The sequence below is a fragment of the Salmo salar genome, chromosome 19 (assembly GCF_965601325.2).
Source record: "Salmo salar chromosome 19, fSalSal1, whole genome shotgun sequence".
Taxonomy (NCBI): Eukaryota; Metazoa; Chordata; class Actinopteri; order Salmoniformes; family Salmonidae; genus Salmo; species Salmo salar.
Window position 1 is genome coordinate 63,938,601 of NC_138309.1, and position 16,873 is coordinate 63,955,473.

The following is a 16,873-nucleotide window of genomic DNA, read 5'->3' on the forward strand; positions in this document are numbered from 1 at the left end:
ATGACTTACACAGCCAGTCATAGGGTTGTCATACAACTACACAGCTCCAAGACCAAATCTAAAATGACACCCTATTCCCCAGATAGTAAGTGATTGAAGTGAGCCAGTCCTGACCTGTATGGAGAACCGGCACCATCATTTTCTTCTTTGCGTGCATCTCTTATCGAATACTGGCTCTAATACAAACCTTTGTACAGACATATTAGTAACAGACTTTTTTTTCATTCCATTTCAAGCACTGCAATATGACCAGTGTTATGTACTGTATAAAAACATCCAGCTCTCGCCATAAGGAGTGAACTATAGTACAGTATGTAGTACAGTATGTACAGTATGTCATTTGAGATGCAGCCTAAGTGAGCCTCTGTAAACCAGAAGCCTTCATCATCACAAGGTCATCATTTCAGTTTATCTAATCAAACATTACTGTACTTCCTGACAGCCAACCAATTGGGTCTAAGCTGCAGCTAGAGCCAATAAAGGCAGCTGGGCAGGAGAGTGTGATGGCTTTCTATCTATAGGAGTAAAAATACAAAATAAAACAGCTGTTGATTGATTTGATGGAAATTTATTGACATGTGTACAGGTCACAGTCCAGGTGGCCATGCAGGAAGGGAGACTGTGTGTGTCAATGCCAGGTGGATGGGGAGGGAAATGACCTTGGAGTACTGGTCCAGAGCCAGGCTTGGTTAGTCAGTCTCAAATAAACTGATCCACGATCAGCCCTTAAAGGGCTGGTCTTATACCCGTTATACCTCTAAAACCTTTATTACGCAGCTATTCTTTAAAGCTACGTGCTGTAAGATTTCAAGTCACTCCAGTGGTAATTTTGACTAATAAAATACACCTCTTGATGAGGAGAACATATATACCGTAATTTCCGGACTATTGAGCGCACCTGAATATATGCCGCAGCCACTGAATTTAAAAAATATTTTTATTTTGAACATAAATAAGCCGCACGTCTATAAGCCGCAGGTGCCTACCGGTACATTGAAACAAATGAACTTTACACAGGCTTTAACGAAACACGGCTTGTAACAAAAATAAATAGGCTTTAACGAAACACGGCTTGTAACAAAAATAAATAGGCTTTAACGAAACACGGCTTGTAACAAAAATAAATAGGCTTTAACGAAACACGGCTTGTAACAAAAAAATAATAATTAGCAGTAAGCTTTAGTTGTCTTTTTGCACTGAGTAAATTCCTCACGCTGCTGTTTCCAACGTCTTATCATCGACTCATTAAGACCAAGCTCCCGTGCAGCAGCTCTATTTCCTTTTCCAACAGCCAGATCAATCGCCTTCAACTTGAAAGCTGCATCATATGCATTTCTCCGTGTCTTTGCCATGATGAGGGTGACAAAATGACTACCGTAATCAGAATGATGGGAAGTTTGAGAGCGCTCGATTTAATCTAAACAGTAAACAAGAAAGTTGTTTGACCTTAACCCGTTCGTCAATTTCATTGGTCTAATGAAAGCTTCATGCCGCCAAAAAACGGAGCACGCCACAGAATGTGTTTTTTAAAAAAAAAAAAAATTGAAAGCGGGAAAAATCCATATATTAGCCGCGTCATTGTTTAAGCCGCGAGGTTCAAAGCGTTGGAAAAAAGTTGCGGCTTATAGTCCGGAAATTACGGTACCATACATATTACTCCATTGTCTTTGCTTTTGTAGTTATGTAGGACTTTGTAAACAAATTACTGTATGTATAGCTTTAAATCATGTATGAAAAAGTACTGTTGCTCTCATGAAATGTCGTCCCCTTGATCACTATAAAAATATCATATAATTAAATTGCTATATGCGTGTGTCACTGTACTGGAATGCATCGTAATGCTCCAATGCTTGGTGGACCCACTCCTTGATGGCCAAGAAATCCAAGAGTGTGGCTTAATTGCAATATACACCTTATAACTGTTAGTAAAGATTGAGACTATACTGAGGGGTAAGCAGATGTACAGAGTGACTAGAATGGGTAGAGTGCAAAGCCCTGTGGTTGGGTTGTGCTTTTAAGTCTCGATGCTGATATATTAGGTAGGGAATGAATGCCGTTACTGAAAACAGTGAACTCTTTGATAGCCATATACCACATGGTTAAGGCCATGATAACTGAATACATACAACAGTTTCCCCATAGTTCTATTTAAATGCAGTACCAGTCAAAAGTTTGGACACACCTACTGCTTCAAGGGTTTTTCTTTATTTTTTACATTGTAGAATAATAGTGAAGACATCAAAACTATGATGTAATACATATGGACTCATGTAGTAACCAAAAAAGCATGGAAGAATCTAAAATATATTTTGATTTGTTTAAAGTAGCCACCCTTTGCCTCGATGACAGCTTTGCGCACAATTGGCAAACTCTCAACCAGCTTCATGAGGTGCAATGTATTTCAATTAACAGGTCTGCCTTGTTAAAAGTTAATTTGTGGAATTTCTTTCGTTCTTACTACATTTGAGCCATTTAGCTGTGTTGTGACAATGTAGGGGTGGTCTACAGAAGATAGCCCTATATAGTAAAGACCAAGTCCATATTATGGCAAGAACAGCTCAAATAAGCAAAGAGAAACGACAGTCCACCATTACTTTAAGACATGAAGGTCAGTCAATCCGGAACAGTTTCTTCAAGTGGAGTCGCAAAAACCATCAAGCGCTATAATGAAACTGGCTCTCATGAGGCCCGCCACAGGAAAGGAAGACCTAGAGTTAACTCTGCTGCAGAGGATAAGTTTATTAGATTTACCAGCCTCAGAAATTGCAGCCCAAATAAATGCTTCACAGAGTTCAAGTAACAGACACATCTCAACATCTACTCTTCAGGGAAGATTGTGTGAATCAGGCCTTCATGATCGAATTGCTGCAAAGAAACCACCACTAAAAGACACCAATAGGAAGAAGAGACACCAGCAATGGACATTAGACTGGTGGAAATCTGTCCTTTGGTCTGATGAGTCCAAATTTGAGATTTTTGGTTCCAACCACAGTGTCTTTATGAGACGCAGAGTAGGTGAACGGATGATCTCCGCACGTGTGGTTCCCACCATGAAGTATGGAGGAGGACGTGTGATGGTGTGGGGGTGCTTTGCTGGTGACACTGTCAGTGATTTGTTTAGAATTTAAGGCAGACTTAACCAGCATGGCTACCACAGCCTTCTGCAGCGACACGCCATCCCATCTGGTTTGTGCTTAGTGAGACTATCACTTGTTTTCAATAGGACAATGACCAAAAACACACCTCCAGGCTGTGAAAATTTTGTTTCCATTTTTTTATTTGAATTAATTATTTAACTAGGCAAGTCAGTTAAGAACAAATTCTTATTTACAATGACTGCCTACACCATCGCTGTAAAAGTTATTTGACTAGGGCTATTTGACCAAGAAGGAGAGCGATGCATCAGATGACATGGCTTCCATAATCATCCGACCTCAACCCAATTGAGATGGTTTGGATCGCAGAGTGAAGGAAAAGCAGCCAACAAGTGCTCAGCATATGTGGGAACTCCTTCAAGAATGTTGGAAAAGCATTCCTCATGAAGCTGGTTGGGAGAATGCCAAGAGTGTGCAAAGCTGTCATCAAGGCAAAGAGTGGCTACTTTGAAGAATCAAAAACCTATAATATATTTTGATTTGTTTAACACTTTTTTGGTTACTACATGATTCCATGTTTTCATAGTTTTGATGTTTTCACTATTATTCTACAATGTAGCAAATAGTAAAAATAATGAAAAACCCTTGAATGAGTAGGTGTGTCCAAACTTTTGACTGGTACTGGGTGGTTATTGCCAAGAAATCTTCTGACTGCTACGGAGTGAATCCTAGAGTGAATAAATCAGCAAATGAAGTAATGACATCCACAGGACGTTATATACAGTGATTTCATAGATATTACACTCTCAATTCAGCGGGATACACAAAAACATCCTTTGTCCGGCCTAGGCATTTGAGTGTGTTAGAATGGTATGTTCAACACAAGATGCAGACTATTTCTCTGGAGAGAAAAAACAAGAACATGGAAACAAGCATTACCAAAAGGGCTGAAGACATGTGAAAATCATTTTGTCGGGTGGTTGCATCCCAACACATTCCATGAGAATAATGTATTACTAACTTACTATAAAATGCTATGAAAATGGCTGACATCCAGAGGCCTACGGAGGAGCCCATACAGAGGGAGGAATCGGATGTTTAGGTTAAGCTTTGTGTCTGAGTGTCTTATCATGCTACACCGTCTCAGTGCTGTGACCACTGTGACCTCTGCTGCATTCACAGAGCTCTAAGCCTTTAGTGATCACAGAGAGGGAGAGAGTGCTAGACAGAGAGCATGTGTGATATACAGAGAGGTGGGGGAAAATAAATAGGGGGAGAGGGACAGAGGTCCCAAATAATCACCCATTGTTGGGAAGGACATCACAGCAGGATTAACATGTGTGTCTGTCTCCCCTCACTCTCCTGGCTAAACCCTTCTTAATAGTAAAGATAATTAATGATAATGGATTGGATTTATATAGCGCTTTTCCAGATGCTCGGAGCACTTTAAACCTCATCCAACACCTACAGGTATGTGTAGCACCCACCTGGATGATGCCACGGAAGCCATTTTGCACCAAAAACAACTGTTAGCCTTTTAGCTAAACAAATTGTCAAATGGGATTGACCAATGTAAAGCAAAGAAGGGGAGTTAGCAAAGATTAAATGCTAGGACCTGAACTTCCCAGTGGTCAGGGAGTGAGTGAAGCATGCATCAATACATTTGACTCAACAGTACACTTTCAATTACATTGTCCAAGCTACAATCCTCAAATCAAGCATAAGGCCCTTGAGGCCCCCTTCTACCCACTTTGGTTTGCCCCAATGTGTTAAATAATCTGTGCCACAGGGAATGCGGCTATGCCCTATCTGGCTGGGAGGACAACCTCAAAGGAAAAGAGCTTGGTCGCAACAAGCTGCTACAATAAAATGCTACAGAACTTGGACTCACAAAAACGTCCAAATTTCACTTTCACATGAAATCCAAAAGGTCACACGACCAACACGGCGAATAACTGCCAGTCTTCTCCACCTTGGCTCAAGCAGAAGCTGTGCTTGTGTAGATTGTGAGGTATCCATACATCTTTCAGACAACCGCTGCCTGCTACAGTCACGCCGCCCAAGCTCCAGGGCCATTGTTAGCATTAGTGTCTTTGTGCAGTGTGTGTGTGTGTGTGTGTGTGTGTGTGTGTGTGTGTGTGTGTGTGTGTGTGTGTGTGTGTGTGTGTGTGTGTGTGTGGTGTGTGTGTGTGTGTGTGTGTGTGTGTGTGTGTGTGTGTGTGTGTGTGTGTGAGAGAGAGAGAACAGGTAAAAGAGTGTGAGGGTACACCACAGGTAAAGCAGCTAGCTCAACAGAAGCCCTCCCCCCTCCTTTCTCTCTAAATTATTCCACCACTCCAAGCAAAGCAGTGAAACCAATTTGATCCTGGCCAGTGTCCACCATATTCTCCCTCCCTCTCTATGTTTTCTGGTGTTGGTGGGAGGGTCCATTTCCACATCCAGGGAGTTGGCAGTCAGTGAGGTGTTAGGGAAGCGCTCCTGATAGAGGGTGGTCTTCAGGGCAGAACGAGGGTCGGGACACAGAGAATTCCCTTCTTTGACGGAAGTCATATCTCCAGAAGGTACTTGGAAGGGACTAGACCTCTCTTTTTCCCACTGCTCAGCTTTAGGAAACCGTCCAACTCTTCGTTCTTCCCCACACAGATCTAGTTTGAGAAAAGAAAGGTGTGTGTTTAGTACAGGTGTGTGTGTGTGTGTGTGTGTGTGTGTGTGTGTGTGTGTGTGTGTGTGTGTGTGTGTGTGTGTGTGTGTGTGTGTGTGTGTGTGTGTGTGTGTGTGTGTGTGTGTGTGTGTGTGTCTGTGCGTGTGTGCGCGTGTTTTGTGCGTGTGTGTCAGCGTACCTGAGCCTCTTTCACAGTCATCTGCCCTCTGTCACGGTCACCATGGAAACCACCCGTAACCTTCCACACACGCTCACCTGGGCGCACTCTCTGTACAAAGTTGGCGGGGAAGAAACCCAGCTTGTCTTTGCTTTTCCCCTGCGAACACACACGGCAGAACATAGTTAAGATAATTAATTACACTATGCTCGTATATTCTCAGGGATGTAGTGATAAAAAGGTGTGTAAACGCCGAATGCCAATAGACAAACGGCACATCCATGTAGATACAGCACTTTTTTATTGTTTGAACAAATGGTGTGTCTGCATGAACGCTTGTGTCCCGACGTGTTTGTGTGTAACTGTGTGAGCTGACGATTGCCTTTCCATCTGGGCTCACCTTACCTCCATTAGGCCAAACCAAAAGGCAAAGCACATAAAACTTTCATTACATCCTGCTCCACTTACTGACTAGCTCTGCTAAACCGAAGTTGCCCAAAGACACTGATTTAAGGTCAGTTTTGCTTTTCCCCACCTAATGGTTACAGGTAGAATTGGGGGAAGTTAAGATGATCCTAGATCTGTGCTTATGGCCAACTTGTACCTAGATAAAGACACTACCCTCTCCATTGTCTAAGAACACTTCATGGAGATGTACTGTATATTAGTGATGCACCGGTTGACCTCGCATGTTTAGGGTCAGGAAATATTGTGTGGATGAAGGGCGTGTGGGTGGCGGGCTGGTTGAATATAGATAAAACAATGCATTAAAAATTCATAAATGTATAATTCTCGTGCAATTCATATCTATGGGCTACATTGAGGTTTTTCTTACATTATTTTTATCTGGCGTTAGTGCGTAGCCTAAGCTTTAGGGCCTAACTGTACAACCTGGACTCAGGGGTACGTTTTGTATGTATTCATTTGTGGATGTCTATCATTCATTTCGTATGATATGTTACGAATTACAATTTGTATGATATGTTACAAATTGCAATTCGTACAATAAGCTACAAATTACAATTTGTTGTGGCTAATGTTAGCTAGGTGGCTAACACTAATGTTAGCTAGGTGGCTAACGTTAGCTAGGCAAGGGGTTAGGGTTAGGGGTTAACGTTAAGGCTAAAGTTAGAAGTTAGGTTAAAGGGTTAAGGTTAGGTTTAGGGTAAGGGTAAGGGTGAGCTAATATGCTAAGTAGTTGCAAAGGAGCTAAAAATTTGTATGTATTGGCAAAGTTGCTAATTAGCTAAAATGCTAAAGTTGTCCAAGATAGACGTTTGTGTTATGTAACCGACCAACCGCCCTACTTTCATTTTAGCCTTAAGTAACCTTCTGTCTTACCAAATGTAACATATCATACTAATTTGAGTGTCCCGGATTTACATTTACTATGTTACGTCTAGCCTATGAGACCAGGCTGAACTGTAGCACACCAAATACACACCAATTGCCAAACGCTTTTGGGAACTTGAGCAGAAAAAGTTAATGACGATCCACAGAGGCAAAAAGGACAATGCCGGAGTTTAATTCAATAAGAGAAAAGCTGCAAAATGGGAAGTTACAAATAAATAGAAGGGAGGGCCAGAACAGTAGTCTAATGTTTGGGAAAGATTTTGTGAAGTGGTAAAAGAGGATGTTAGCAGTGTCGGCTATGTTATGTGTGATGATTGTGAGGCACTATACAAATTCGACAGTCACAAGACGGGGACTTCAAAAGGGCACGTCAAGGGAACTGTACAGTTTAGATGGGTTAAATGGAATAGTAGCATAACTGAAATCTGGACACTGACTGTTGGTCTATAACCTCTCACATAGCCTAATATAATATACTCCTGCAGAATAAAGCATTTCCTGCAGTAAAATTAAACACCAAATGTACATTTTTATCAGGAACAGGAGTGGAGAAATATGGATTTCTTTCTTTCTCAGCATCTTGAGAGAATGAATGCATGGTTAAGGACTGTCTGTAAATGGTGGAGGTGCTATAACCATCATAAAAGATGATCGTATTCCAACCACATAGAATATATGCATCCAAGCCAAACTGAAATCTTATGAAAAACATGTTGGGCTATTTTTTTTAAAAACATAGAATTTTCTTACAACCGGTCAAACTGATGTCATTTGAAAATGTTGCACGAAAAATCTTCCCTGTTTTTTGTTGTTATTGTTTTCTCCCCAGTACCTAAATGTCTTTGCTGCGCGAGCGAAGCAGAGATGAAAGAGGGAAATGAAAACAAACTTTACCCGATGTCAACTAGATTGAAACATTCATTCTGTCGATTTATGAACAAGCGTTTATTTAGTCTTCTACAAAAGGTGCTATCTAGAACGAGTGCATTTTCTATATTTGTGGGTTAGGGTCGGGTGCAAGCCTCAGATTGTCATGTTATTACATACTGTATAATCAGGCGGTTGCAGATAGGTTATTAGCAAGTGCGGGCAGGTGCAGGTGAAGAAATAGCTGACCCGTGCATCACTACTGTATAAAGTATAGTAGATCCTGTTTGAATACTTGAATGCTTTCATGTCTTTTCTGATATTGACAAGACTGGAAGGGTGAAAGCTTTGTAATGGAGCCCTTAGATTTACAGTTGAAGTCGGAAGTTTACATACACTTAAATTGGAGTCATTAAAACTTGTTTTTCAACCACTCCACAAATTTCTTGTTAACAAAGTATAGTTTTGGCAAGTCGGTTAAGACATCTACTTTGTGCATGACAAGTAATTTTTACAACAATTGTTTACAGACAGATTATTTCACTTATAATTCACTGTATCACAATTCCAGTTGGTCAGAAGTTGACTGTGCCTTTAAACAGCTTGGAAAATTCCAGAAAATGATGTCATGGCTTTAGAAGCTTCTGACAGACTAATTGACATCATTTGTGTCAATTGGAGGTGTACCTGTGGATGTATTTAAAGACCTATCTTCAAAATCAGTGCCTCTTTGCTTGACATCATGGGGAAATCAAAAGAAATCAGCCAAGACCTCAGAAAAATAATTGTAGAACTCCACAAGTCTGGTTCATCCTTGGGAGCAATTTCCAAATGTCTGAAGATATCACGTTCGACTGTACAAACAATAGTACGCAAGTATAAACACCATGGGACCACGCAGCTGTCATGCCGCTCAGGAAGGAGACGCGTTCTGTCTCCTAGAGATGAACGTACTTTGGTGTGAAAAGTGCAAATCAATCCCAGAACAGCAGCAAAGGACCTTGTGAAGATGCTGGAGGAAACAGGTACAAAAGTATCTATAGCCACAATAAAACTAGTCTTATATCAACATAACCTGCAAGGCCGCTCAGCAAGGAAGAAGCCATTGCTCCAAAACCGCCATAAAAAAACCAGACTACTGTTTGCAACTGCACATGGGGACAAAGATCATACTTTTTGGAGAAATGTCCTCTGGTCTGATGAAACAAAAATAGAACTGTTTGGTCATAATGACCATCGTTATGTTTGGAGGGAAAAGGGGGACGCTTGCAAGCTGAAGAACACCATCCCAACCGTGAAGCACAGAGGTGGCAGCATTATGTTGTGGGGGTGCTTTGCTGCAGGAGGGACTGGTGCACTTCACAAAATAGATAGCATCATGAGGCAGGAAGATTATGTGGATATATTGAAGCAACATCTCAAGACATCAGTCAGGAAGTTAAAGCTTGTTTGCAAATGGGTCTTCCAAATGGACAAGCATACTTCCAAAGTTGTGGTAAAATGGCTTAAGGACAACAAAGTCAAGGTATTGGAGTGGCCATCACAAAGCCCTGACCTCAATCCCATAGAAAATCTGTGGGTAGACCTGAAAAAGCGCGTGCGAGCAAGGAGGCCTACAAACCTGACTCAGTTACACCAGCTCCGTCAGGAGGAATGGGCCAAAATTCACCCAACTTATTGTGGGAAGCTTGTGAAAGGCTACCCAAAACGTTTGACCCAAGTTAAACAATTTAAAGGCAATGCTACCAAATACTAATTGAGTGTATGTAAACTTCTGACCCAATGGGAATGTGATGAAAGAAATAAAAGCTGAAATAAATCTGTCACGTCCGGACCAGTTAAGGGTTATTTGTTGTTGGAGTTTGGTCAGGATGTGGCAGAGGGTATTTGTTTTATATGGTTTGGGGTGGTGATGTAGGTAGTAGGTCGTTTTATTTATGTATTCCGGGGGGTTTGGGCACTGCTCTGTGTTTATGAATTTCTATGTTTAGTTAGTTAGTTGTGGGTATAGGTTCTAGGTTTGTTTTCTATGTATAGTTAATTGGGATGGGACTCCCAATTGAAGGCAGGTGTGTTGAGTTGCCTTTGATTGGGAGTCCTATATAATAGGGTGTGTTTGTCTTTGTGTTGGTGGGTAGTTGTTTTTGCACTGCGTTTTGTATAGCCTGCAAAACTGTTGCTGTCGTGAGTATCATTTATTGTTTTTTTCCCTGTGGATGCTTTACTTTTGTTTATTAAAAAACTATGAGTATCCACATACCCGCTGCAGTTTGGTCAATTCAACACGGCACCTTTTGTGACAAAATCATTCTCTTTACTATTATTCTCTCTATTATACATTTCACATTCTTAAAATAAAGTGGTGATCCTGACTGGCCTAAGACAGGGAATTTGTACTAGGATTAAATGTCAGGAATTGTGAAAAACTGAGTTTAAATGTATTTGGCTGAGGTGTATGTAAACTTTCGACTTTAACTGTACCTATCCAAATGTGTTGCATTTTTCTAAAGGAAGGAAGGAAGAATGGATGGAAGAACGGAAGGAAGAACGGAAGGAAGGAAGAACAGAAGGAAGGAAGGAAGAACGGAAGGATAGTTAAAGAATTCTAACAAAACAAAAAACGTATTTTTCACCCACCTTCCACCAGTCCTCATTGGAGTCATCAGTTACTTGCACTCGATCGCCAGGTCTGAGAGTGAAACAACAGGTCCTGATTAAACACACAAATGCGCACACACACACACACACACATTCCCGGCTGCCTGTCCTTCTCAGTCTGTGGCTCCAACAGCGTTGCCAGTTACGTCTCAGACCCCCAGTGAGAAGGCAGATGGTCTGAGAGATGTGTTGGCACTGCACACCTGTCCTTCCTCTTTCTCTCACCTGCCCACTGCGACAATACCCCCTCCTCATACACACATACCTTTCTCCCTTCATCCATTCTTCATCACTGCCTATTTCTTTACCTCTAACTTTTTACCTTTCATGTGGTAATGCGAAGTCTGACTTTCTGTCTGAATACGTGTGCAGGCACACACACACACACACACACACACACACACACACACACACACACACACACACACACACACACACACACACACACACACACACACACACACACACACACACACACACACACACACACACACAAAATCACATGCATGCACACACACACACACACACACACACACACACACACACACAAACAAAGGTACTATGTATTTAACTCACTGCAACTCCAGATCATTCTTCTCCTGAGGGATGAACTTGTACAGAGCCACGTAGGTGTGTACAGAGTGGACGTCGATGCGCTTTGGAGTCTGGACACACGCACACACCAGATTAGTCTAATTCACACACTTTGTATTTCATTTGATTACTTTGGTACTATTTTCACAAGTATGTGTGTGGTGAATTTTCAAAACTTCTATTACAAATTTCCAAACTGGTAACACTTGTAATGCAGCAAGTCTTGCATTCAAAACCTTTCATTGTGCATTCGTTTTGTTTGTGGACATCTTTCACCATTGATCCAAAATATAAGTTTACTTTCGAAATATGAGTACATTGGTTCACCAAAACACAAAATAATGATATCTTCTCAATTTAGTTATTTTAACAACCAGTTAATCCAATAGCAAAAAATGTAATATGCATGTTTAAAAATTGCCCATTGAATGTAGAATGATTCAGTACTGTAAATTACAGTACATTACACTGTTTTCACATTAGGCAATACACTTGCACTACACATTCAAATTTACTGAACATAACATTTCTGTAATTTCTATCCCATGTGTGACCAAAGGCGTGATCATTGAAGTCATCTTTCACAATGTAATCAAATGAAAGAAAGGAAAGAGACATAATATTTAGCAGGCACTAGTTTCTGTCCAGCCTGTCTTGAGCATTTGGCCATAGGTTCTCATCGAAATCGCAGTAAATATCCTCATTGTTCATGCGCCTGGGGAAAACCGTTTTGGCATGGCGAATCCAAGCCTGACATACTGTAGGTCTGGTTTGATGTCATTGCATGCCTCATCCATGGCCTGAAGGAGGGTGGTACACTCATGGGGATGGCAATCAATCGTAAATAGCATATACTACGCTATTACGGTACTGTATTGGCCTATGCAATTTTAGTAAAACAGGGGTGAACAAAAAGTCACATGGAGGTTGATAGGTAGAGTTTGAAAGGATAGATAAAGAGAGGGAGGGTTTAAAGTTAGAGGTGAAGAGGGATGAAAGGAGGAAAGGAAAGAGATATGCTGACTACGCACCTTCAGACTGACCCTGTCCTCTGAATCAGCCTCACTTTCAGGAGGATTGAGAGCTAGAGGGAGAGAGAGCGAGAGAGAGAGAGAGAGAAGATAGCTCGAGAGCAGGGAAGAGAGAGAGAGGAGAGAGAGAAAGAGAGAGGGAGGGAGGGAGGGAGAGTGAAAGAGAGAGAGGGAGCATACAGATTGAAAGAGAGTAGAGATACAGAAAGATAAAGAGAGAAAGAGGGAGGGGGTCTTGTCACTTTGCAGTATAGCACAAAGACAAGGTCAGTTAGTTAAAGCATACACAGTACTTTATATCATCGGATTTATTGAAAATGGAAAGACACTGGTGAATTCACTACAGACACGCATGCATACACAAACACGCACACACAAACACACAGGCATACTCTCACACACACACACACACACACACACACACACACACACACACACACACACACACACACACACACACACACACACACACACACACACACACACACACACACACACACACACACACACACACACACACACACACACACACCACCTAGTTTTGGCAATGGAAGGCCTTCTCAGTTTAATGGATGGGTATAATGATAGTCTATAATGAAAGAGATTATTTCAGGAGAGAGGACAATGGTTGACAGTCCAGGCTTGGCTTTTTGCAAGTTCAACCAACTAGTCACGTTGATGCAACATTACATATATAACATTACATTGATTACATTTAAATGACATGACATTGATAAATGAGTTTGAAATAATGAGGAAATAGGTTGACTCAACCATTTAAAGCCCAGAGTTTTGGGGGTTTGGAGTGAGCGTGCTTTAGGGTGAAAGGATAGGGAGGGGCAATGTTTCCTCTCAGCAACGCGAGTGCACAGGCGCAGCTTCCCAGGGACTGCCGCGCACAGAAGAAATATCAAGTCGCGCAGAGAAGCACGAAGTTCTAGAGTTACCCCCATTAGTTAACATTAGCAATGTTTGCCTTTACTATGGGAATTGTAATAGAATCAACGCAATATTAGCCACTTTCAATGCAACATACCAAAATAAAATAAAAGATTCATGCCTTAGTGTGCAAAACTAACTATGCAAAATATTTTGTTGTAGGCAGAATGCATCGGAATAGGAGTCTATTGCCCGTACTCTAAACAGACTGGTGCGCAATAACCAATCAGAGCTGCAGCAGACCTATATGCAAATGACCCATTGCCATATATGTATTTGTGCCACTTACTTTGAACTGGACTGTTTTACACCATGGGTGGTTGTGATTATCATGCGCTTCTTTTGAGATCAATGCGAGAAATGCATGTAGCCACGTGTTCACATTAGTTCATATTCTTTGCTAGTTAGTGAGTTATTAGCCCAGTTATAGCTAACTTGTAGTTAGCAATGTGGGAGTGATTGCTTCCTACAAGAGTACAAAACGTGTGTTTCTAGCCATCTTTGAAAATCGAGTCAGGTAAAGAGCTTTTTTATGCATTAAAGGGGCAGTGTTGTATTTTGAGACAGGCTTGAATAAGCTAAATAGCCAACAGGCAGAGGGTAGCATAATGTCTGATTTTCTGTAATAATGGTATGGGAATAATAACTCATTTTATTTGGTAAAGTGGTTTCTTGCATCAAACAACATTTTCAGTCACCTTGTCTGAAGGACAAGTGGATAAACAGGTTAATGTCAAGCCCTGCATGTTTTTTGCAAGTCTCATGGAATGTAAGCCTGCATCAAACACCACACATTGGCTGTTACTGTAGGATGAATGATATAAACCCTATTTCCGTGTTAAAATGTTATGTGATTCATTTTCTCCATAGTTTTTTTATGGTAGGCCACTCTGGTAGGCCTACATTATGATCAAATAGCCACAGTAGTCTACTTGGCCACTTAAAACTGTAAATTAAAGCATGTACAGCCTCAGTGTTCACAGAAAACGGGCATCGGAAGTTGCACAGAAATTTCACAAGGTTCAAGTTTGTACTCAGCAGACCTGAAATTTGCTCAGTGCTGAAAAATATTACAGGAAACATTGGGGAGGGGTTAGGGATAATAGCAAAGATGGTGGATAAACAAAGATAGTTCACTCTGGCTGTTTACCATTGAAAAAATTGTAATTCGTAATCTACTTAACGGGGTGGCTCTCCCATAGATACCAATGATGGGTCTGGTCTGCTTAGTTCATTGAATGTATATGAACCAGAAAAAAACAGAGAGTGGGATGTCTCACTTCCTCTTCCATCTCTGATAATAGGTTAGGAGTGAGAGGTTGGGGTGAGATGTCTGGTAATAGGTTAGGGGTGAGTAAATTGTGGGGAATTTGATCCAACTCACTCTCAGTCTCTGGGACAAACTCCTCCTCAACGATTGGTTGTGTTTCCAGTCCCTCCCCTACTCTCTCCACCTAAAGAAGATCAGAACAAGGTGCCAAGTCAGAGAGGGAAGAAGACAGCGTGCAAAAAAGGAAAGAAGCTGGGAAAATACTGCTCAGTTTTAACTCTTATTGTTAGCATTTGTATATCAAAACACATTGCTTTAGTGAGAAAACATTTCAAATCGACTATTTGTATCTATGAACGCAAGTGCGTGGAAACAGTGTACCTTATGAATGGGGGACTCAGTGATGCTTCCGAAGCTAGAGCGACTCATCTGTGCCAGCGACGTCCCATAACGCAGAGCCTCATACACAGGGTCAACTCCCCCTTTATCAGACTCTAGAAACACACACACACACACACACACACACACACACACACACACACACACACACACACACACACACACACACACACACACACACACACACACACACACACACACACACACACACACACACACACACACACACAGAGAAAAACTATGTGTCAGGCTAAAGACCAGATCTTGGAATGAACTAAAGGTCTATGTATCTGTAGCATCAACACTGATCACTCAAGCAACATGCACGCGCACACACACATACACACTCCCTCACCTTGCGATGGTAGAGCTTCCTTGACCACCCCTAACATATCGTTAGTCAAGAGAGGGGAGCTGAAGTTTCGTTTAAAGGCCCCCGTCTAGCAGGCGAGAAAGAGAGAAGTAGAGTGGGATGAGAAGAGACAGAGAGGGGATGAATAACTGTCCCTATTTATTCATTTTATTTAACCTTTATTTAACTAGGCAATTCAGTTAAGAACAAATTCTTACCCTATCAGCTGAATGTTATTTAAGCAGCGAAAAGCGGACAAACACAAATGTCAGAAACTTTCCCACCGTAAATGGAGTCTTGTGGTTTACAAAGGGAGCTGAAAGTGTGTGTGTGTGTGTGTGTGTGTGTGTGTGTGTGTGTGTGTGTGTGTGTGTGTGTGTGTGTGTGTGTGTGTGTGTGTGTGTGTGTGTGTGTGTGTGTGTGTGTGTGTGTGTGTGTGTGTGTGTGTGTATGATATTCCCTCTGCAGTCTGTGGCTCGGGGGTCACCGTAAATTGAACAAGCAGACAGGTGGAACTCGATTCTTAGCCTTCTGCATTTGCAATGAACTGTACCTGCACTCTCTTATCATGTCTATCTGTACAGCATCGTTCACACCTCATACCCAATTTCAGCTAGACAAGCACAACAAAGCCTCGGCATTGTCGTTTGACAGAAAACCAACATTCGCCACAGTAATACCCAAGCTGTTGGGATTAAAATAGTCCACAGACGTGTGAGGCAATGAATCACAGATTCTGATTTAGAAATAGGAACAGAATAGAACTCAAAGGTCGATCTGAGTCATTGAAAGTTTTTGACAGAGGGAGCAGTGTTGTGTCGTTGTTTTTTCCTGTACGAGCCCGTCCTAGGTGCAGCATAGCTCTACTTTCATCTTTGTGGCATCAGAGCGTAAAATATATCCATATATCAACAGCTGTCATCAGTGGCTGGATGAGAGCTTATACAGAAAGGAGAAGATAAGGTGTCAGGACCACGCTAATGTGATAAGACACTTTACCCAAGACCTGAAGACTTGTGTTAGCTTCCGAGGTAATGCCTTGGCTTCAGTTCAGTGGGCTAACACAGTCTTGGGATGAGAACCGATAACCTAAAGGATAACCTAGGACCAGGCAGTGTCGTCGACCAAATATTGTCAACCATACTCATGTAAGGTGAACCGTGACGAGTGACCTCACCCAAGGCGGGAAGACTCGCGTTGGCTCCAAGAGCTAATGCCTTGGTTTAGTTTGGCACGCCGACGCGGTCTTGTGGCGATAACTGGTCGATCATTCTCGCTTCTTCCAAATATAACATTTTGGAAACATAAATCATAAGTCATTATATGAGCTGAGTATCCTCTCTGCATTTGATTAGATTAGTCTTATTATAACAGATGCGCCACCGTGAGATTTTGATAAATGAGACGAGAGGTTCCTATTGGCTGTCAAGATGGCCCCAAGGTGCTCAGCAGGGCATGTGGGGAATTGGAGGGGTGACTTTCTACTTTCTCTGGAG

At 41.7% G+C, this 16,873-nt stretch overlaps 1 protein-coding gene across 1 annotated transcript in view; it reads right to left on the minus strand.

The window, feature by feature from the left end:
• Positions 1-555: 555 nt before the first annotated feature.
• LOC106579369 (SH3 and cysteine-rich domain-containing protein 2) overlaps positions 556-16,873 on the minus strand; it is a 46,984-nt gene continuing 30,666 nt past the window's right edge. Inside the window, exons 4-11 of the mRNA XM_014159209.3 lie at positions 15,381-15,465; positions 15,008-15,120; positions 14,741-14,810; positions 12,418-12,470; positions 11,369-11,457; positions 10,772-10,823; positions 5,936-6,073; positions 556-5,740 (exon numbers count right to left, since the gene is read on the minus strand). Coding sequence (XP_014014684.3) covers positions 5,642-5,740; positions 5,936-6,073; positions 10,772-10,823; positions 11,369-11,457; positions 12,418-12,470; positions 14,741-14,810; positions 15,008-15,120; positions 15,381-15,465 — 699 coding nt within the window. The 3' untranslated portion in view covers positions 556-5,641. The remainder of the gene's footprint in view (positions 5,741-5,935; positions 6,074-10,771; positions 10,824-11,368; positions 11,458-12,417; positions 12,471-14,740; positions 14,811-15,007; positions 15,121-15,380; positions 15,466-16,873) is intronic.